The sequence below is a fragment of the Lithobates pipiens genome, unplaced genomic scaffold, assembly GCF_037356315.1.
Source record: "Lithobates pipiens isolate NorthernLeopardFrog02 unplaced genomic scaffold, aLitPip1_a1.2 Scaffold_16, whole genome shotgun sequence".
Lineage (NCBI taxonomy): Eukaryota > Metazoa > Chordata > Amphibia > Anura > Ranidae > Lithobates > Lithobates pipiens.
In genome coordinates this window covers 413,076,400-413,096,248 of record NW_027507748.1, presented here as the reverse complement: position 1 = coordinate 413,096,248, position 19,849 = coordinate 413,076,400, and the positions used below count along the sequence as shown (strand labels likewise).

Here is a 19,849-nt window from a genome sequence, read left to right as displayed (position 1 = left end):
TTTTTTTGTACCCTTCTCCTGACCGATACCTTTTAAAGATTATATCCCTCTGATGCTTTGGAAGCTCTTTGTGGACCATGGCTTTTGCTGTAGGATGCAACTAAGAAAAGGTCAGGAAAGACCTATTAGAACAGCTAATCGTTTATTTGGAGTTAATCAGAGGTACGTTAAATGATGGCAGTTTGAATGTGATTGCTTAATTCTGAACAAAGCTACAACCCCAGTTATAAGAGGGTGTGCACACTTATGCAATCACATTATTTTAGTTTTTTTTTTTAGTCCCTCACCCTAAAAGATTTCAGTTTGTTTTTCAGTTGTTGTGCAGAGTTGTACAGCTTATAGGTCACATTAAAGGTGGAAAAAGTTCTGAAAAGATTTTGTCATTTTTTTTTTCTTTTACATCACAGAAACCTGGCATTTTAACAGGGGTGTGTAGACTTTTTTTATATCCACTGTATATGCACTTGAGGGGTTATAAGGAATACACAGCCACTATTAGGTGACTAGCTGAACCACAATGCTGTAAGAGACCCAAGAAAAACACAGCAAATCACTGTTAAGATTATGGCACTGAACCTGGGAACCTTGATATGCCATACTTCCCAATAGTTATTCGTTAACAATTGCTTGGACTGGTTTTTAAGGTTTAGTAAATACGATTGAAAGAATGTAATTATTATTATAATGGATTTATATAGAACCAATAGTTTACATTGTTTATATCTGCTAGTACTAAAGAGGAACTGTAGTGCATTTTTACATTTTAGAAAATTTGCCAGATTACCAACAGAAATTCCAGTAAGATCCTCACTATAAAAACGTACAGTGTGTTACACGTTTCCAGATTTTCCCCCTTAGCAATTAAAGGAGAAAGTATAGCCAAAGCTATTTTGGCTATACTTCTATGGATCACAGGAGTTCAGCCAACAGCCGACTGAAGGCTGTTGTCAGCTGATGTCACAGAGCCAGTCCAGGCTTTCCGACCTGGATTCTGACCATTCAGTTGGGTTTCATCTAGAAGCCTGGACGGGTAGCTGGCTCAGGGTTTCAGTGGTCCACCTGCCCCTTTCACAGCCCAGTGCTCCAGTAAGCACTGGAGGGGCAGAGCAGTGAGCCAGAGACTGACAGTCCCTGGCTCAATCAATGCTCACAGAATGCTAAGAACTGAGAGATAAGTGGTCTTTTCTGCAGAGTGGGCCAGGGACAGATGCAGCATCGGATCAATACTGCATCCACCTAGGTGAGTATCATTTTTTTTTATCCCATACTTCCCTTTTAAGGTTGCATCCTTCCTCAATCTTTAACCTGTCTTACATGACACATGTCATAACTGCCCACATGCTCAAATTACAAGGTGCTTGAGAACTATATAGTGGTTGCCAATATCCACTCATGGCAACCAACAAACAAGGAACTATGAACATAAACTTGAGAGAGTTTATCAGAATGCAGGAAGAGTGACTATTTATCAGTTCGGCTTTGAAAACTACTAGTCTTAGTATCTGTCAAAGACCAAGAGTATAGCATGGACTTTCATAATTCCTGTATTAGAGACCACAAAGCAGATTTCCAAAAAAACTATCCGATCGATTGCCATTACAAGCAGCGGGAGGAGACGTTTAGCCACCCCCCCCCCCTCACTTTCCGCCTTCTGTGGCTCTCTTGGCCTCTCCCAATCCAACAGGGGGCCTGAGCAACAAGCTGACACGACCGCTGGCTAGTCAGGGACCCATAGAAAGCCAGGATTGGCTTTGATCAGGTCTCTGCAATAATACTCCGGATGCCATGACATCACTTCCAGGTTAACCTGGATGTCAACGGTGGCATTTTTTGAAAATCAAAAGTATAATAAAAATTCAGATTTTGGTGTTTTGAATGCTTTCAAGGTCAAAAGTACCTGTCACGTAACTATTGCTATCACAAGGCATGATTACATTCCTTAAGACAGCCATAAAAGTGACAAAAAAAGTAACAGTTTAAAAAAAATAAAAAAAAAATAAAAAATAATCTAAAATATAATAATAATAAAAAATAAAAAAGTGCCCGTGTCCCCCCATGCTAGCACACAAAGGCACCTACACGCATGCAAACAGCAATTTTCCCACGAGAGGTACTGCCTTGAACATCAGATCATGGGCAGTAATTTTAGCACTAGACCTCCTCTGTAAACCTAAAATGGTAACCTGTAAAGGCTTTTAAGTATCGCCTAGGGATAGTAAAATTTACGTTGTTTGTTGCTGTTTTGCACGGTTAATATTAAAGCGTGACATATTTGGGATCGAATTACTTCGTTTAACATCTTTTATATTTTACAAAAAATTGGGTTATGGTTATGTATGGTGTTTTTTTTTTTGGATTAAAATTCAAAAAAGTGTTTTTTCTTCTTTCCCAAAAACTGCATTGGAAAAGCCACTGCATAAATATTGTGTGACATAAAAAAATGGCAAAACCCACCAACTTATTCTCTAGGGCCTCGGCTTTAAAAAAAATATATAATGTTTGGGGTTTATAAATACCGTATTTATTGGTGTATAACACACTTTTTTCCCCTGAAAAAAGGGGCACATCACGGGTGCAAGTTATGTGCCGATAGTGTACCCCGAAGGGGAAAGAGGGGGACGAACACCGCCGGAATTCACAGAGCCATCATCTGCTGTTTACTCTCCCACTCGGCTCTCACGTCACACACAGTCCCACCTCTGCTACGGCGGAGGCGGAACTGTGTGTGCGAGAGTCGGGTGAGAGCCGAGTGAGAGAAGAGTAAAGGCAGAGTAAACAGGAGATGACAACTCAGTGATTTCCTCGGCTCAGGCTGCATTGATGGGAGATGGGCTGCAGATGGACATTGATCAGGCTGCATTGAGGCTGCAGAGGGACATTGAGCAGGCTGCATTGATTGGGAGATCGGGAGGCTGCAGATTGGCACTAATCAGGCTGCATTCCTGGACACTGAGCCTTAATTTGCTTCAAAGTTGTTTATTTAAAAATTGTGTTTTTTTCCTGAAACTTTCCTCTTCAAATGAAGGTGCGTGTTATATGCATTTACTGGTTATACGCCAATACAGTAATTTTCTAGCAAAAAATACAGATTGTTACATGAAAACAAAAAGTGCCAGAAAAGGAGAAAAGGCAGCCCCTCAAATACTTACCTGAGCCCCATCAAGATCCAGCGATGTTGCATGAGTGTCTCCGCTGCCCAGCACTCCCCTGCTCATTGGCTGAGACTGTAGTCTGGTGTCCTTTGTTCCCCTTGCTGTCAAAGTCAATTAGCCAATGAGGAGAGAAAGGGGATTGGGCCAGGTCACGGCTCTGTGTCTGAATGGACACAGGGAGCTGCGGTTCGGTGCCCCCATAGCAAGCCGATTGCTGTGGGAACACTCAACAGGAGGTAAGGGCCAGGAGCACAGAAGAGGGACCCAAGAAGTGTAGGATCTGGGCTGCTCTGTGCAAATCCGCTACTCAGAGCAGGTAAGTATAACATTTTTTTTTTTTCCTAGTTAAAAGTAACAAAGGAAGAAGAGGAGAGACTTTAGTACCATTTTAAGAAAACAAATCTCTCTCTTTCCCCAACACACCCCCCCCCCCCAGCTAGAGCTCAGACCTGAGTTCTACTCCCCCCCCCCCCCATTCTTTTTTTTTTAATGTTTTGCTTTTCTACTAAGGGATGGGTAATCCCACTGCGCCAGGACACTTGTTGCCATTTCCAGCACCGGATGCCAGATGTTTTTGCAATTTTGCCCTTCTTTTAATTAACCCCGCCAAAAAAAAGTGTGCTTCTTCTATGTTTACATGTTCTTTTACCTGTTTCAATCCCCTGTGTGGGATTTATATGTTCAGCTAGTACTTTGTTTTGTTTTTATTCTCAATAAAAACGATTGTACCTAATTTCAGTCCTTCTCTATCATATCAGTTAACTCAACTTTAAGTGATAGGTCCACTTTAAATGTATTAACTTAAAGTGAACTTGCTCCCAGCCTATGGATATGTTCGCAACCAGCAGTTAAAAAATAAAATTAAAAAAAGGGTTCATATACGCACACACACTAAAGTGAGCCTAGCATAATTCTCCCTGCACCTTGGGGAGTCACATGCTGCATAGAGCCTGCCATACAACTGAATGGTTGCGTGTGGCCGTACTCTTCTAAACACTAATGCTACATTACTGCATGTGCAGCCAATATATTTTCCAAACGCGAACATTCCCCAAATCTTCTGTTCTAAAAAGTAAAGTGTTAAGAGCCAGAATTTACTTTGCCTGGATTTTCAAGAGCCAGGACATTTTGAAGTCATCAACTTGTCTTACATACCAACTGTTTAACAAACCATTAAAGTGGGCAAATAGAAGTCATTGCATTCTTTACACGTAAAGAGTAAAATTGATTTCTGTCAGCTGCTGTTCACAGTTGAGGAGCTCATAAGAGCTATATTCGGCAATGCAGCATATACTGTAGGTAAATGTGAGCAGAAAATATTTACATAATACTTTTACAGCCCTGATATTATCTACTCAGAGGATTTTGGGACATTAATTAAAAGGTGTTTTAAAATCACATTTAAAGTACTGCACATACTAATATTTAAAAAATAATGCGAAATACACCAATACAGACAGCAGAAAGACATCTGGGCATGTGCTAAAAAATATATTACCACTTAGGTCACAAAATAACCTGGTCAAGGAATGAGTCTGATCAGAAGACATTCATTTTTATGCATTCTCTATAAATTCATCCACATTCTCCCCTTGAAAGGGACTGCAGGAAACAGATTTAATGGCATTAGTAGGTTTGAACAAATGCTTTGTTTGGTGATCACAAGTATAAGTGCATATAAACATGCAAACTTGTGTGCACATGTATACATTTTGGTACACAAGGGAGTGAGGTTATTTTTAATTCAAAGCAGAGTTCCAGTCAATTTTTTGTTTATTAAAAAGTCAGCAGCTACAAAAAAAGTGTATCTTCTGACTTTTAATAAAAAGACACTTACCTGTCCCACACTCCAACGACGTGGCCACCCAAACCCTCCCTTCTCTTCCCCGCCTGTCCAAGGCGCTGGCAATACTACTGTGGGCATCCGGCTGTGACAGCTTGCAGCTTCAAAGCCGGGTGTGCATGTCTTACTGTGCTGTGCTGCATAGCTCGGCAATCTTTTGGGAACTGTGATGTGTCCCAGAAGACCAAGCGGAAGTGGTAGCTCGCTGATAATCGTGATGCATCGTGGAATCAAATTGAATCGTTGACCAGATAATCATAATCAAATTGAATCCTGAGACCAGTGAAGATGATCACCCCTATTATAGACACACTAATTTATTCCAAAATATAATTTTTATTACACAAATCAAGTTAAAAATCACAAATACATTATTAAAAGATCAGCCTCTATATACGCTGATCATTTAATAATGTATTTGAGGACTCAAATCCTCCACCATGAACATCAACATCCCTGATTCCACGCTTTCACATCTATGGGATTTCTTTCCATTTCAATGGGCAAACCCAACTCTCCCATATTTGGAAATTAACCTCTCTCCCTCATACAAGGCCATATATGCGGTGTATTATCCTGCTTGCTTTCGGCGTTTAGAACAACTGCTTTCTAGCTGGACATTATATGATCTTTCATGGCTCGATAGAATACATGCAGTCAAAATTACTCTTCTGCTTGAACTTCTCTATTTAGATCCCTGCCGGTAGCGGTCTCTAGAGAGGATTTACTCAGTTTTGAGTCCAAAGTGGTAAAGTTTATTTGGGGCATGAAGGGCCATAGTTTGGCTCATTCAACTCTATTTCTCCTAGGGCAAAGGGAGGTCTCGGAGTACCCGACTTTTATGCATGTTATAAGGCAGCCTAACTGATGCAACTATTGGTTGTGTACTTTCACCACAAGAGACTGGAATGGGTTCAGATTGAACGTCACGCTAACCCCTCCTACGCCATTGATTATTTACTATGGTATCGGCCACTTCTTTACTCATAGAGGTCCCTTCACCCTTCCTCATTGTTCCTCGGTTCTAAAAATGCCCGTCTTAGAAAAAACGTTTTTTTCAAATTGCTCAGTTTTTACATTAGATTTGGCTGGCATGAGAACCCCCTTCACTAACTACATACAAACAATGGTGCACTAGAGACCAGGGCACTAGCAGGGTCTATGGTGCATGAATCGCTGCTCACTACGTCTTGGAAATAGCCATACATGATCTGTGGGAGGGATCTCAATTGTGCCGATGACTTAAATTCCTGGCCGGCTAAACTTTAGGTTGCCTATAAGGAAATACTCAATGTCTTCCTTGTGGAGGCCAGACTTAAAGTGCTGACCAGATGGGGCTTGGTCCCAACTTGCCTGGCCAGGATGTATACTATAGCATCTTCAGAATGTTTATGTTGTGGGGTTCGATGTTTCATCTATGGTGGGAATGTCCTAAAATTAGGGTATTCTAGAATAAGGTTGATCAGCAACCAAGCTTAGTCCTGCTTAATGTTTTCCCTACTAAGTGGCCGTGTCCCTTGAAACATCTGATTTACTTTATATTACTAGCGTCAAAAATAACTATAGCGGGAGCATAGAAGACACCCTTTGTATCCTTTAGATGATTTAAAACCACTAAATATCATGGATTATGATACATGAAACAATTCCTAGTATGAACAATGACCGAAGTGCCTTGCTTTAACAAATGTAGGAACCTTGGGAGTCATACATTCACGTACCTTTGTGAACAAAATAGCTGATAAACAGCGATTATTAAACTCCGCGCCACTAAAAATAATCGGATTTGATCAATAATCAGTGAAAAATAAAATAACTAATAGCTGCTCCCTAAAAAAACAAGGAAAAACTTGTCATACTGGAAATATACTAATGATAGGGGCGCTAGTGCAGATGTAAATATCAAAAAAATGTGAAGAAAAGTGACAATCATAAAACATCTAAAATAATCCACACCATATCACAAAGCTGCAATAAACAACAAAAAATGCAAGCAAAGTAAATAAAGTCCCACGTTCGGGTAATAGAACTCCAAAGTCCAAAAACAAATGTGATTTTTTCAGTGAAAAACTCCTTCTGAATCCATAAATCGGAAAAAGTTGAAATCTTCTATAACGTGATAAAACGTCCCTTCACCAAACAACTTATGGATAAGGAAAAACAACACCCCACTTTTAAAGATAAAGATGTCTTCTTACCAGATGCTGTTGACTACTTTAATTAAAAAGATAGTCAAATAGGCTTATGCAGGTTGATTCCCTGCTGACATGGAATGTGATGGACCTCATATGGACAGAAGCTTCCTCCTCATAGGCTCAGATAGGACATAAAAAAGCCAAACAAAGTTCCAAAGCATAATACCGTTTAATCATAAAATCAATTTAAAAACATAAGGCCAAGTGGCTGCTTACATGTGTAGGTGCCCAACCTGGCACTGGGGCTGCTTGCTTAAAACAAAAATTTCGTAATGGATACGTAGTTCCTCGTGGTGCAAGGCGTGCGTTCCACCAAAGGGCAGCCGATGACCAAGGACGACCGGAACTAGACGTAAACGAACGTGACTGGATACCGCCTCCAGTTTTGAGGCGGTATCCAGTCACGTTCGTTTACGTCTAGTTCCGGTCGTCCTTGGTCATCGGCTGCCCTTTGGTGGAACGCACGCCTTGCACCACGAGGAACTACGTATCCATTACGAAATTTTTGTTTTAAGCAAGCAGCCCCAGTGCCAGGTTGGGCACCTACACATGTAAGCAGCCACTTGGCCTTATGTTTTTAAATTGATTTTATGATTAAACGGTATTATGCTTTGGAACTTTGTTTGGCTTTTTTATGTCCTATCTGAGCCTATGAGGAGGAAGCTTCTGTCCATATGAGGTCCATCACATTCCATGTCAGCAGGGAATCAACCTGCATAAGCCTATTTGACTATCTTTTTAATTAAAGTAGTCAACAGCATCTGGTAAGAAGACATCTTTATCTTTAAAAGTGGGGTGTTGTTTTTCCTTATCCATAAGTTGTTTGGTGAAGGGACGTTTTATCACGTTATAGAAGATTTCAACTTTTTCCGATTTATGGATTCAGAAGGAGTTTTTCACTGAAAAAATCACATTTGTTTTTGGACTTTGGAGTTCTATTACCCGAACGTGGGACTTTATTTACTTTGCTTGCATTTTTTGTTGTTTATTGCAGCTTTGTGATATGGTGTGGATTATTTTAGATGTTTTATGATTGTCACTTTTCTTCACATTTTTTTGATATTTACATCTGCACTAGCGCCCCTATCATTAGTATATTCACGTACCTTTGTCTGTGACCACAGGTACTATGCGGATACCACGCTCATCTCCTCCTAATATTTCTACACCTTGGACCTAGTTCTCTCCTTGTTTCCAGGATTATAATCTCCCCCCCCTTTTTCCCTCTCGCTTTCTTCTTCTGTGTCTCTTCTTTTCTCCTTCTCCTTATCCTTCACAATGCCAAGAACTTCTCTTGCGAGGTTCAGCTGTGAGACTTATGGTTATATTACTGTTGGTGACAGATGACATTGCCTGTGATTCCAGACTAATAAGAGAATCCATCTCTTTAGTTCTGTTATTCGATACACATGTCCGATTCACTAAAGTGTTAGTGACATCTGTCTCTGTTTTGGAATCACTAATTCTTTAGTTCCAATATTCTTGTTCTTAGAACTTACCTGTCTATGCCACTGTCATGAAAATTCCTGCATCGTAAATGAATATAAATTTATAACGTTAAGCAAATTAAAGTAAGGGTAGGCTGTGTTGGCTCTCTCCACCAGATCAATGGACCTAAAAAGTGAAACTTGAAAATTGCTCTTAAAAAGGTAAGCCGCTGCGAGAGTTAAAAAAGATTAAAGGCGTGCTTTCACATGGAATCAAATATTAGCCAAAATATGTTTAAGGCTTTCTCCTACCTGCAGAAAACCAATGGTAGCAGATTCTTGCTATCTAGGAACAGTCACTTGCCTGAAAATCACAAGCTGCAGTTTAAATTTCGAAATCCACCTTATGGAGCAAAACAACCCATGCAGACAAAAGGCCTCAGTATATTACAATGCACTGTGCTTTTTTGTAAAATACAGTTTAATGTGATTGCCACAACTATAGGCCTCTGCTGGCATCCCCAAAACCTGCCCAATATACTTCCATATTTTTTACCTTTGTTTCTACCCAACAGCCTATGGGACCCAGCAGAGCTCAGCCTCATGGTGGCATGCTTCTTTCATTCAAATGAGGTAAATGCAAAGTGTGGGCTTTCTTTCCTTATACCAGCAATGCCGAGTGGCTTGAAGAGGACACACTGTGCATGCACCATGGAAGGAGACCATGGATAATGTATTTAATGGGAAAAGGTACCTCTCGTTTTTAAAAATTATACGGTTGATGAATTTTGTGACATTTTCAGAAGAAGAAAAAAAAGGGGGGAAAGGCCCCTTTCACACGGACGATCCGTCCAGGCCCGCCTGTCAGTTTTTTAGGCGGACCTGAATGGACACCCCATAGAGGTCTATGAAGGGACGGATGTCAGCGGTGACATGTCCGCTGACATCCGACCTGCTCCGATCTGAAAAAGCGTGATGGAGGAAAAACCTATTTTTCCATCCGTCTGTGGATCGGATTGGGCGACGATGGACTCTACGCTCCGTCTTCATCCAATCCCCCATAGGAGAGAGAGACCTCTCATCTGCCTGCTCAGCGGGGATCGACGGAGCGATCCCCCGCTGAGCATAGCGGGCTCCGTACACGGACACGTCCGTGTGAAAGAGCCCTTAGAGATTCCTGTGTTATTACAAATAACCTCCGTTGTTTAGCAATGCACACATGTTCATCAACAAATCATGTAAATATTTACATTGGTTACATTTCTGAATTTACAAATAAAGTGACTCAGTGCATACCAGAATTCAACTGACATGTAAACCTAGAGCAGGGGTAGGCAAACCTTTTGAGCAATGTGCCAAAATTGAGAGTGCCGGTTCTATAAAACAAAATGTCCACTTCACGCTCTCAATAAGAAAAAGAAAATATGAAGAGATTTCTGTAAACAACTTCAATAATAGTTATAAACAAATATTGTGCTTTAAGTGGTAAATAATAACTTATCTTAGTTTCAGAAGATGTGTGATATGAGGTTGGGAAAAAAAAAAAAAAAAAAACTTATGAGGTGATATTGGTCATCCTAATAAAGTTATTTCAGATCAGTCTCAATTCCTGCCCCTTCACACCTCAGATTACCCCAATCCCTACATCCTTCACATCTCAGATCACCCCAATACCTGCACCTTCACACCTATGATCCCCCCCTATTCTTGTCCATTCACACCTATGAACACCCCAATTCCTGCCCCTTCACACCTCAGATCAGTCACAATTCCTGCCCCTTCACACCTCAGATCAGTACCATTTCCTGCCTCTTCACACCTCAGATCAGTCCCAATTCCTCAGTCTTCACACCTCAGAAAAGCATAAATTCCAGGACATTAACACTTCTGATCATGCCCCAATTCCTGCACCTTCAGAACACACAAAATGCATTGCAGCAAGCACTGGTGTCAAAAACAGCAGGAAAAATCGGCTGTTTCCTGCCACTGCCATTTGTATCATGCCTAAAGAATAGGGTTTGGAAACTAATAATTTTGAACAAAATAGAATGTATAAAAGCAGCCGTTACCAAACCCTGTTAAAAAGTTGTAGTTACCTTTTAAAGCTTCCAAAGTAGTGGTTACAATGCCAGTTGTCAAGCATTACTCACAAAGCCAATGACAGTATTATTCATTGCTCACAGAGCCAAATATAACGTGTATTGCTTTATAAATGGCTTTTTGAACAATGCTTTATACCTGGCTTTGTAAGCAATGCTTTATAAATGTATTTTTAAGTACTGCAAAGCCAGTTATAAAGCACTGCTCACAAAGCCAAGTATAAAGTATTGCTTACAAAGCCAGATATAAAGCAGTGCTCTTTTATAACTGGCTTTGTGTGAAATGCATCATATCTGGCTTTGTAAGAATAGTGTTATATCTGGCTTTGTAAACCATGCTTTATACCTGGCTTTGTTTTTTTTCAACACTGCAAATATTGAATCTTTGCATAAACTTCATGTAATTGCCAATAAAAGCATTTGACACTTATGAAATGCTTGTAATTATACCTCAGTATACCATAGTAACAGCTGACAAAAAGATCTAAAAACACTGGAGCAGCAGACTTTGTGAAAATTAATATTTGTGTCATTCTCAAAACTTTTGGCCAGGGTTGTACATATTAGGGCCAATTTAGAGAGGAGCCAATTTACCTACCAGCATGTGTTTTCAGTGTAGGAGGAAACCCACACAGCCATAGGGAGAACATGCAAACTCCAGCAGGTAGTGCCGTGGTTGGTATTTGAACTAGTGCTGCTAGATGGAACACTAACCACTCAGCCACTGTGGTTGATGTATGGAAACTGGTAGGCACAGCTTCTGATTACATCAGCACTGTGCAGCAGGAGCAGGAGGCACACCTATCAGCTCCGGGTATAATGGCCCATTAAAAATGTTGACTCTGGCTGGCATAAATTGGTTAGGAATTATTTATTTTGATTACCAGTTAAAGTACCTTTTTTATACAGTGAATTTTAAAGCAGATATGCCATGTACAGTCTACCATTAATATTAAAAATGAAGTGCAGTACATAGCCACTATTAGACATTTGGAAATAGCAGCATGCATTTTACGCAGGAGCTTTTACTGTTTTATTAAACATAATCACACAAGTTTCCATTTAGACATTTACAAGCAATTAGGAACCATTGGTGCGCACATGGTGGAAACCTTCCTGGGTCAAGAAAATTCTTGGAACTACAGCAATTTACATTAAAAGCTACTAAATGGGTGGTTAACTAAATATCTAAAGACACTTTATCTGCCTACAAGCCAGCAATTTCAAGTACTTGTACAACAGAAGAAATTATACAGCTCGAATGTGCAAAAAAAAATTACTAAAAATGATGGACAATATCAGTTGATGCTGCTCTGCATAGTTAATATTGTAGGTTCACGTTAAAGTCCAGAAAAGGGACATGACATAGCTTATTACTAAAAGGGTATATGCAACTTTAACAAGCATTGCTAACATCCAAATCTTTAAACATACTCTTTACTGTACCTGCCAAGAGGTTAGACATGACGTACACATCAAATGGCCACAAGGCTCAATCTTGACATCCTTGTCATTTTCCGCGCAGATTTTACAGAGCTGAAAAGTAGAGCCCATTTCACAGTACAATTCATATTGTTCCTGAAAGGAAGTGGGCAAAAAAAAAATATATATATATATATTATAACACTTGTACTCACCACTTGCAAAAAAAATAAAAAATCAGTTATCAAGTTGGCTTCAAAACACCGATATAAGCAGCAGGTTTGTGGTTTGCTGAAGCACAAAGCTTATAGAAATGACAAACGATAGCTTTTCTAAGGCTAAAATTACAAGATCAGAAACAATGGGCTCAATTCACAAAAAACAAACATTTTTTTATCTTAATGCATTCTATGCATTAAAACAATTGTATACCTCTTTAGCACATTTTTACCTACAGGTAAGCCTATAATAAGGCTCACCTGTAAGTAAAATGAATATCTCCTAAACCTGTACGGTTTAGGAGATATTCACCTTGCATGCAGTCGCAGACGTCAGAGACGCATGCGCAGTGAAGGTCAGGCATATCATGCCGGAATGGCATTGTGGCTCTGGCCACTCACAGTGCTGGACCTGCCAACCTGGAAGAATCGCTAAGGCAAAACGTGAGCTCCCTTGGTGATGACCGTGAGACGGTGTGGGGGGCTTCATTCTAAGATAGCACACTATGCATCTCTTGTGTGACACATAGGGCTGCCATTAGCCCCAAGCATCTCAGCCCACAGCACAACTGCGGGTGCCGGAACCACAGGGAAACCGCATGGTCAAAAAGACCACACGGTTTTCCTGCGGCCACATTTTTAGAAAGTTGCATGCGCTTTTTTTTCTGCTGTTCATTCAAATGAACGGGCTGCTGTGCTCGAGCAAACGTAGGCCGCACGGACCGCACTAGTGTGAACTAAGCCCAAGTCAGTACAGTTCCTGCAACATATGTATTCATACAAAAGAAAAAAGATGACTGGAATACCAAAGTGAAGCTGCTTTCACAGTATACACATGGTGTAACAAAAACAATTAAGTTACATTAAATAAAAAATATATTTATAAATGTCAAATATTGAATGAAAATGGTATAAAAAAAAATAAAAAAAATCACACACACATAAATACACTTCTTCCACCAATGAAAAAGACAACATTGTCATTGGGGGGGGGGGGGGGGGGATTTCCCCTCACTTCCTGCAACATAGCCAAACAGGAAGTGAGAGGAAATCCCTCCAAATTAAGGGAATCTCACCAGAACCAGTGTCCCCATTAGATTTCCCCTCTTTACTTTTACGGGGCAACCCAAAATTTAGAAGTTTCTTTCACTTTCAATGATAACAGTAAACAAGACAAACAAGGGTTAAGATCCCTACTTGGGCCTTTAGTTATACTTTTAAGAAAATCAGCCCCAATGATTGCATTTTTCCATATTTAGATTTCTATGCATTACTGCTGAGAAACTGATCCAAAAAGGTAGAGACTCCTCCAAATTGGCCATTATATTTTTACATTCCTTAACCACTTGCCTACTGGGCACTTAAACACCCCTCCTTTTCAGCTTTCGGGGCTCTCACACTTTGAATGACAATTAGTCATGCAACACTGTACAAAAATGAATTTTTTGTGCGTTTTTTCCCCACAAATAGAGCTTTCTTTTGGTGGTATTTGATCACCTCTGGGGTTTTTTATTTTTTGCACTATAAATGAAAAATTTTTGAAAAAAAACACATTTTTCTTTGTTTCTGTGATAAAATTATGTAAATTATTAATTTTTCTTCATACATTTTGGCCACAATTTATACTGCTACATGTCTTTGGTAAAAATAACCCAAATTAGTGGATATTATTTGGCCTTTGTGAAAGTTAGAGAGTCTACAAGCTATGGTGCGAATCATACAAAATTGATCACATCTGATGTACTGGTGGCTTATGTCATTTCTTGTGACCCGAACAAGCCAGGAAATTACAAAAACCCCCCAAATGACCCCTTTTTGGAAAGTAGACATTCCAAGGTATTCAGTAAGAGGCATGGTGAGGTTTTTGATGTTGTCATTTTTTCCCACAATTCTTTGGAAAATTAAGATTTTTTTTCCCACAAAATTGTCATTGTAATAGGTTATTTCTCTCACATGGCATGTGTATACCACAAATGACACCCCAAAATAAATTCTGCTACTCCTCCTCAGTATTACGATACCACATGTGTGGGACTTTTTCACAGCCTGGCCACTTAGAGGGGCCCAACATGCAGGGAGCGCCATCAGGTGTTCTAGGAGCATAAATTACACATCTAATTTGTTAACTACCTATTACACTTCTGAAGGCCCTGGAGCACCAGGACAATGACACGTGGCACGTGGCACTGATGACAGATGGGACTGATATGTGGCACTGATGACACGTGACACTGATGACAGATGGCACTAATATGTGGCACTGATGACAGATGGTACTTATATGTGGCACTGATGACACGTGGCACTAATTCTTTGATGCGCGCTCTCAGGAGCACGCATTGCAGAAGTAAATAGGAGGACGTCTAGGGACGCTCTCCCGGCAGGTAACGTCCACACTGTAGCAGTCTTTCGGCTATAGCGTGGGCGGGAAGTGGTTAAATACCTTGACCACTACTATTTTAACGGATGCATTTACTGTAATTATTGGTTTCCTTTTGTAAAATTACTTTAATGAAGTTTTATGAAGTATTTACTGAGTGATTTTGCTTTTTTTGGTAAATACCACATAAGGTGATAAAAAAACTGACATTTTCAGCTTTGCATGAGATAATTGGAAAAAATGTGTCACGTGATTAAACTATCAAATGAAATGTTATTTAGTGAGTTGAGCTTGATGTTTTTGTTGTGAAAAAGACAACCATGATAAAAGATCATAAAGTCTGTAAAATAAAATCCAGCGTATCTTTCATTTTTCATTAACATTTTTGCACAATAGCATAGAGTCAAGTGTATGTATTTCCTGTTTTATGCATACCCACTGGCCATCCTTGGATTTCATATGACATACCCAATATAACCTAGTGTTATGGCAGAAGCTGATAATAATCAAGTAATAATGTATCAAATATGCATTTATGAGAAACACGTATGATCAGCAAAGCTACCTGGGTAACTTTTATGTGATCGTGTGGCATTGGCTCACACAGACCCGTCAAATCAGGATTATAACTTCTTCCATCAGGATAAAGATAGCTGAAAAAAAAAAAAAAGGCCTTTCATCAATAGCAGATAACTAGTACTTGGTAACTATGCGATGAAACATACAGCTAAATACACGAATGCAAATAAGAAGATAAGACTTTTAATATTACATAAGTATAACAGACATTGTTTTATATTTATGTCATTACCTACAATCATTTATGTTTAGAGACGTTCGGATTCCTGATCCTAAATCCCTTTTGCCCATTATGTTTTTGTAGGTTGAAGTAAAGTAAATCATGTAAAATAGAAATATAACCTGAAGGTATACATACAGCCCACATATAGGTAATATTATATAGATGCAAGGCTCAAGTTGTTCATAACATTGGCTCACTATTTCATGTCAAGGACCACTTGTCAACCTTCCTGAAATAATAAGGACTACGTCTTTATTTACTAAAATCTTGTTTCTAAGGCTGGCCATACATTATACAATTTTCCTTTAGAGTTACTAAAACCATATCATACAAGTAAAAACCTATAAACACTTTCAATTAGTATGCAATCAAACAGGCCCTTGAATTAAAATAGTCGAAGGTAAATCTAAAGGAAACTGAAGAAAATTGTATAATGTATGGCCTGCTTAACCACTTGCCGACCGCCGCACGCCGATGTACGTCGGCAGAATGGCACGGGCAGGCATAAGGGCTTACATGTACGTCCCTTGCCTCCCGCGGGTCGGGGGCCCGATCGGGCCCCCGCCCGGTGCCTGCGGCGGTCGGTATTCGTTCGGAAGCGATCCCGGACGAGGGGACGGCCATTCATTCATGGCCACCCCCTCGCGATCGCTCCCGGCGAATGAAATTGTCCGGTGACATCACTTCCTCTCCTGTAATGTAAACACAGGAGAGGAAATGATGTATTCTCTCCTCCGTGTCGGTAGTTTTCGTTCCGGCACCGAGGAGAGAGCATCGGTGAGTTGCACAAGCACTACACTACACAGTAGAACATGCCAGGCACACTCACACCCCCCCTTTACCCCCCGATCACCCCCCAATTACCCCTGCCCCCCCAGTCACAGTGACACCAATAGCTTTTTTTTTTTTTTTTTGCATTGGTGTCATTTGTGACTGTAATAACTGTTAGGGCAGTTAGGGTTAGCCCCCTTTAGTTCTAATGTGCCCCCCTAACCCCCCCAATAAAGGTTTAACCCCGTGATCACCCCCCGTCGCCAGTGTCACTAAGGCAGGGTTCACATTGCAGCGGTTTATGAGAACGAATGTGATTCGCACCGCACTGCAGTGCAAATCACATCCAATCTCTGTGCGATTCGAGTTCAGCCATTCGCCGCACCCGCCACACCCGCCGCACCCGCCGCAAATTCGCACGGGACCCTTTTTTTGGCCCGCAGCAGAATCGGATCGCATGGGTGTTCACACCATGCGATCCGAGTTTGCAGATCGCACTGCGATATGCGAACTGATCTGGGGGCGTCAGTAACATTTCACTGACACTCCCAGCAGTTCACATAGGGCAGTGTGAACTGCCGCCGGGAGGCATGCGATGCGGGAACCCGCCGCGGATTCGTGGCGTTTCCGCATCGCTCCAGTGTGAACCCAGCCTAATAAGCGATCATTTTTCTGATCGCCGTATTAGTGTCACAGGTGACGCTAGTTAGGCAGGTAGGTATTTAGGTTCGCCGCAGCTTTTTATAGCGCCAGGGACCCCCATATACTACCGCATAAAGCCCCCTGATTGCCCCCTAGTTAACCCTTTCACCAGTGATCACCATATAACTGTTACAGGTGACGCTGATTGGTTAGTTATTTTTTTTATAGTTTCAGGGCACCCGCCATTTATTACCTAGTCTCACTAGTGTACCCCTAAATTTAGGGGTGTCTACTTTCCAAAATGGGGTCATTTGGGGGGGGTTTGTGCCATCTTGGCATTTTATGGCCTTCAAAACTGTAACGCCCTTAGAAAGCCTGAAGGCGGTGCTTGGTTTTCGGGGCCCCGTACGCGGCTAGGCTCCCAAAAAGTCCCACATATGTGGTATCCCCGTACTCAGGAGAAGCAGCAGAATTTATTTTGGGGTGTCATTTCACATATGCCCATGGCATGCGTGAGCAATATATCATTTAGTGACAACTTTGTGAAAAAAAAAAAAAAAAAAAAAGTTTGTAATTTTCCCGCAACTTGTGGCAAAATATAAAATATTCCATGGACTCAATATGCCTCTCAGCAAATAGCTTGGGGTGTCTACTTTCTAAAATGGGGTCATTTGTGGGGGTTTTGTGCCATCTTGGCATTTTATGGCCTTCAAAACTGTAATAGGTAGTGAGGAGTGAAGTCAAATATTTACGCCCTTAGAAAACCTGAAGGCGGTTCTTGGCTTTCGGGGCCCCGTACGCGGCTAGGCTCCCAAAAAGTCCCACATATGTGGTATCCCAATACTCAGGAGAAGCAGCAGAATTTATTTTGGGGTGTCATTTCACATATGCCCATAGCATGTGTGAGCAATATATCATTTAGTGACAACTTTGTGTAAAAAAAAAAAAAAAAAAATTACCAGTTAAAGCAGCGCAGTGCCAAATTGTAAAAAGACCTCTGGTCATTTACCAGCAAAATGGTCCGGTCTGAAGGTGGTTAAAGTGTGTATTTGTTATGTGGTTACATTTTATCTGGGAATGCATGGACAGATTAATAAGCAAGTAATTAGTCAATTTAAAGGTAAAAATGTAAACCTATTTGAAATATGTTAAACTCAACGTTTGTAAATCAGCAAACTATGATCTCTTTACTCATTCAGAACCACCCAAAACCCAACAATACCATTAAAGGATTGTTGTTTTTCACATATCTGTCTACCTGTAATCCCTACACAAGCCCAATTATCGCAAGTGATGCTCAGCTCAACTGTAACACCTATCTAATAGGTTTTAAAATGTATTCAACTTGAGCATTAGTTAAGTAGAGGTCCTCAAGTAAAACACAATCCTTAGCAGCAGGGATATCCTACTTGTACTCTACAGCTGACAGGCCTAAATTATCCCATCTTCCTAAGCATTCATACATTTGGCTGGAACACTTGTCTTCCTAGAAGTGCTTGGTTACACTACCGAACACAGCCATTCTAATCTAGTGTTTGCAAACCGAGTGTCTTTCTCATCTCACTTGATATTGACATATTCAATATTTTCGATTTGTTCTCATTTTCATTATTGAGTTAAATCACATACTCTAAAGGTAATATAGTCTGGAATCTAGCGGACGATAAAAAATACCATGTCAGCTTCACTGTCACTGAAGATTCATACACAGCCAGATTGAGTCCGTTAAAGTAACTGTAAAGTTTTTGTTTTTTTTAACTAATATGTCATACTTACCTTTGGTTTTGCACAGAGCAACCCAATCATCCTCCCCCACCGGCCCTCCTGGCTCCTCCTGCCTTCTTCTGAGTGTGATCGTAACAGTCTATTTTTCCTTAATGCAGAGAATGCATTAAAGTAAAAACCTTTACAACCACTTTAAAAAGAAAAATTACTATAGACTTTAAATCTGCCAGTAAAATTATTTATGATTTCTTGGGCATTTTTCAGAGAATATGATAACACAAAAACGTTTCTTTCACTCGTGGTTAGTGTTTGGCTGAAGCCATTTATTATCAATCAGCTATGTTTACTCTTTATAAATCATAATGACAACAGAAACTACCCAAATGACCCTGATCAAAGGTTTACATACCCCAGTTCTTAATACCATGTATTGCCCCCTTTAACATCGAAGACAGCTGGAGGTCTTGTGTGGCATTTCTGGATGAGGCTCTTTATCTTCTCAGATGGTAAAGCTGCCCATTTCTCTTGGCAAAAAGCCTCCAGTTCCTATAAATTCTTGGGCTGTCTTGCATGAACGGCACGTTTGAGATCTCCCCAGAGTGGCTCAATGATATTGTGGTCAGAAGACTGAGATGGCCACTCCAGAACCTTCACTTTATTCTGCTGTAGCCAATGACAGGTCGACTTGGTCTCGTGTTTTGGTTTATTGTCATGTTGGAATGTCCAAGTATGTTCCATGAGCAGCTTCCTGACTGATGAATACAAATGTTCCTCCAGTATTTTTTGATCATATACTGCAGTCATCTTGCCATCAATTTTGACCAAATTTCCTGTACCTTTGTAGCTCACACATCCCCAAAACAGCAGCGATCCACCTCTGTGTTTCACAGCAGGAATGATGTACCTTTCATCATAGGCCTTGTTGATGCCTCTCCAAATGTAGCAGCTTGTGGTTGTGGCCAAAAAGCTCAACTTTGGTCTCATCACTCCAAATGACTTTGTGCCAGAAGGTTTGAGGCTTGTCTCTTTGCTGTTTGGCGTGTTGTAACCGGGAAACTTTGTGGCATTTGCATAGTAAAGGTTTTCTTCCGCCGACCCGAACATGCAGTCCTATATTTCACCTGAAGTTATTTGTGGGTTTTTCTTTGCATCCCCAAAAAAATTTCCTGGCAG

General features: G+C 40.5%; 1 protein-coding gene across 2 annotated transcripts in view; it reads right to left on the bottom strand.

The window, feature by feature from the left end:
- CBLB (Cbl proto-oncogene B) overlaps window positions 1–19,849 on the bottom strand; it is a 282,840-nt gene that overhangs the window by 106,491 nt on the left and 156,500 nt on the right. For both annotated transcript variants that reach the window (XM_077482458.1, XM_077482457.1), the window contains exons 7-8: window positions 15,302–15,389; window positions 12,163–12,294 (exon numbers count right to left, since the gene is read on the bottom strand). In XM_077482458.1, the coding sequence (XP_077338584.1) occupies window positions 12,163–12,294; window positions 15,302–15,389 (220 nt within the window). The remainder of the gene's footprint in view (window positions 1–12,162; window positions 12,295–15,301; window positions 15,390–19,849) is intronic.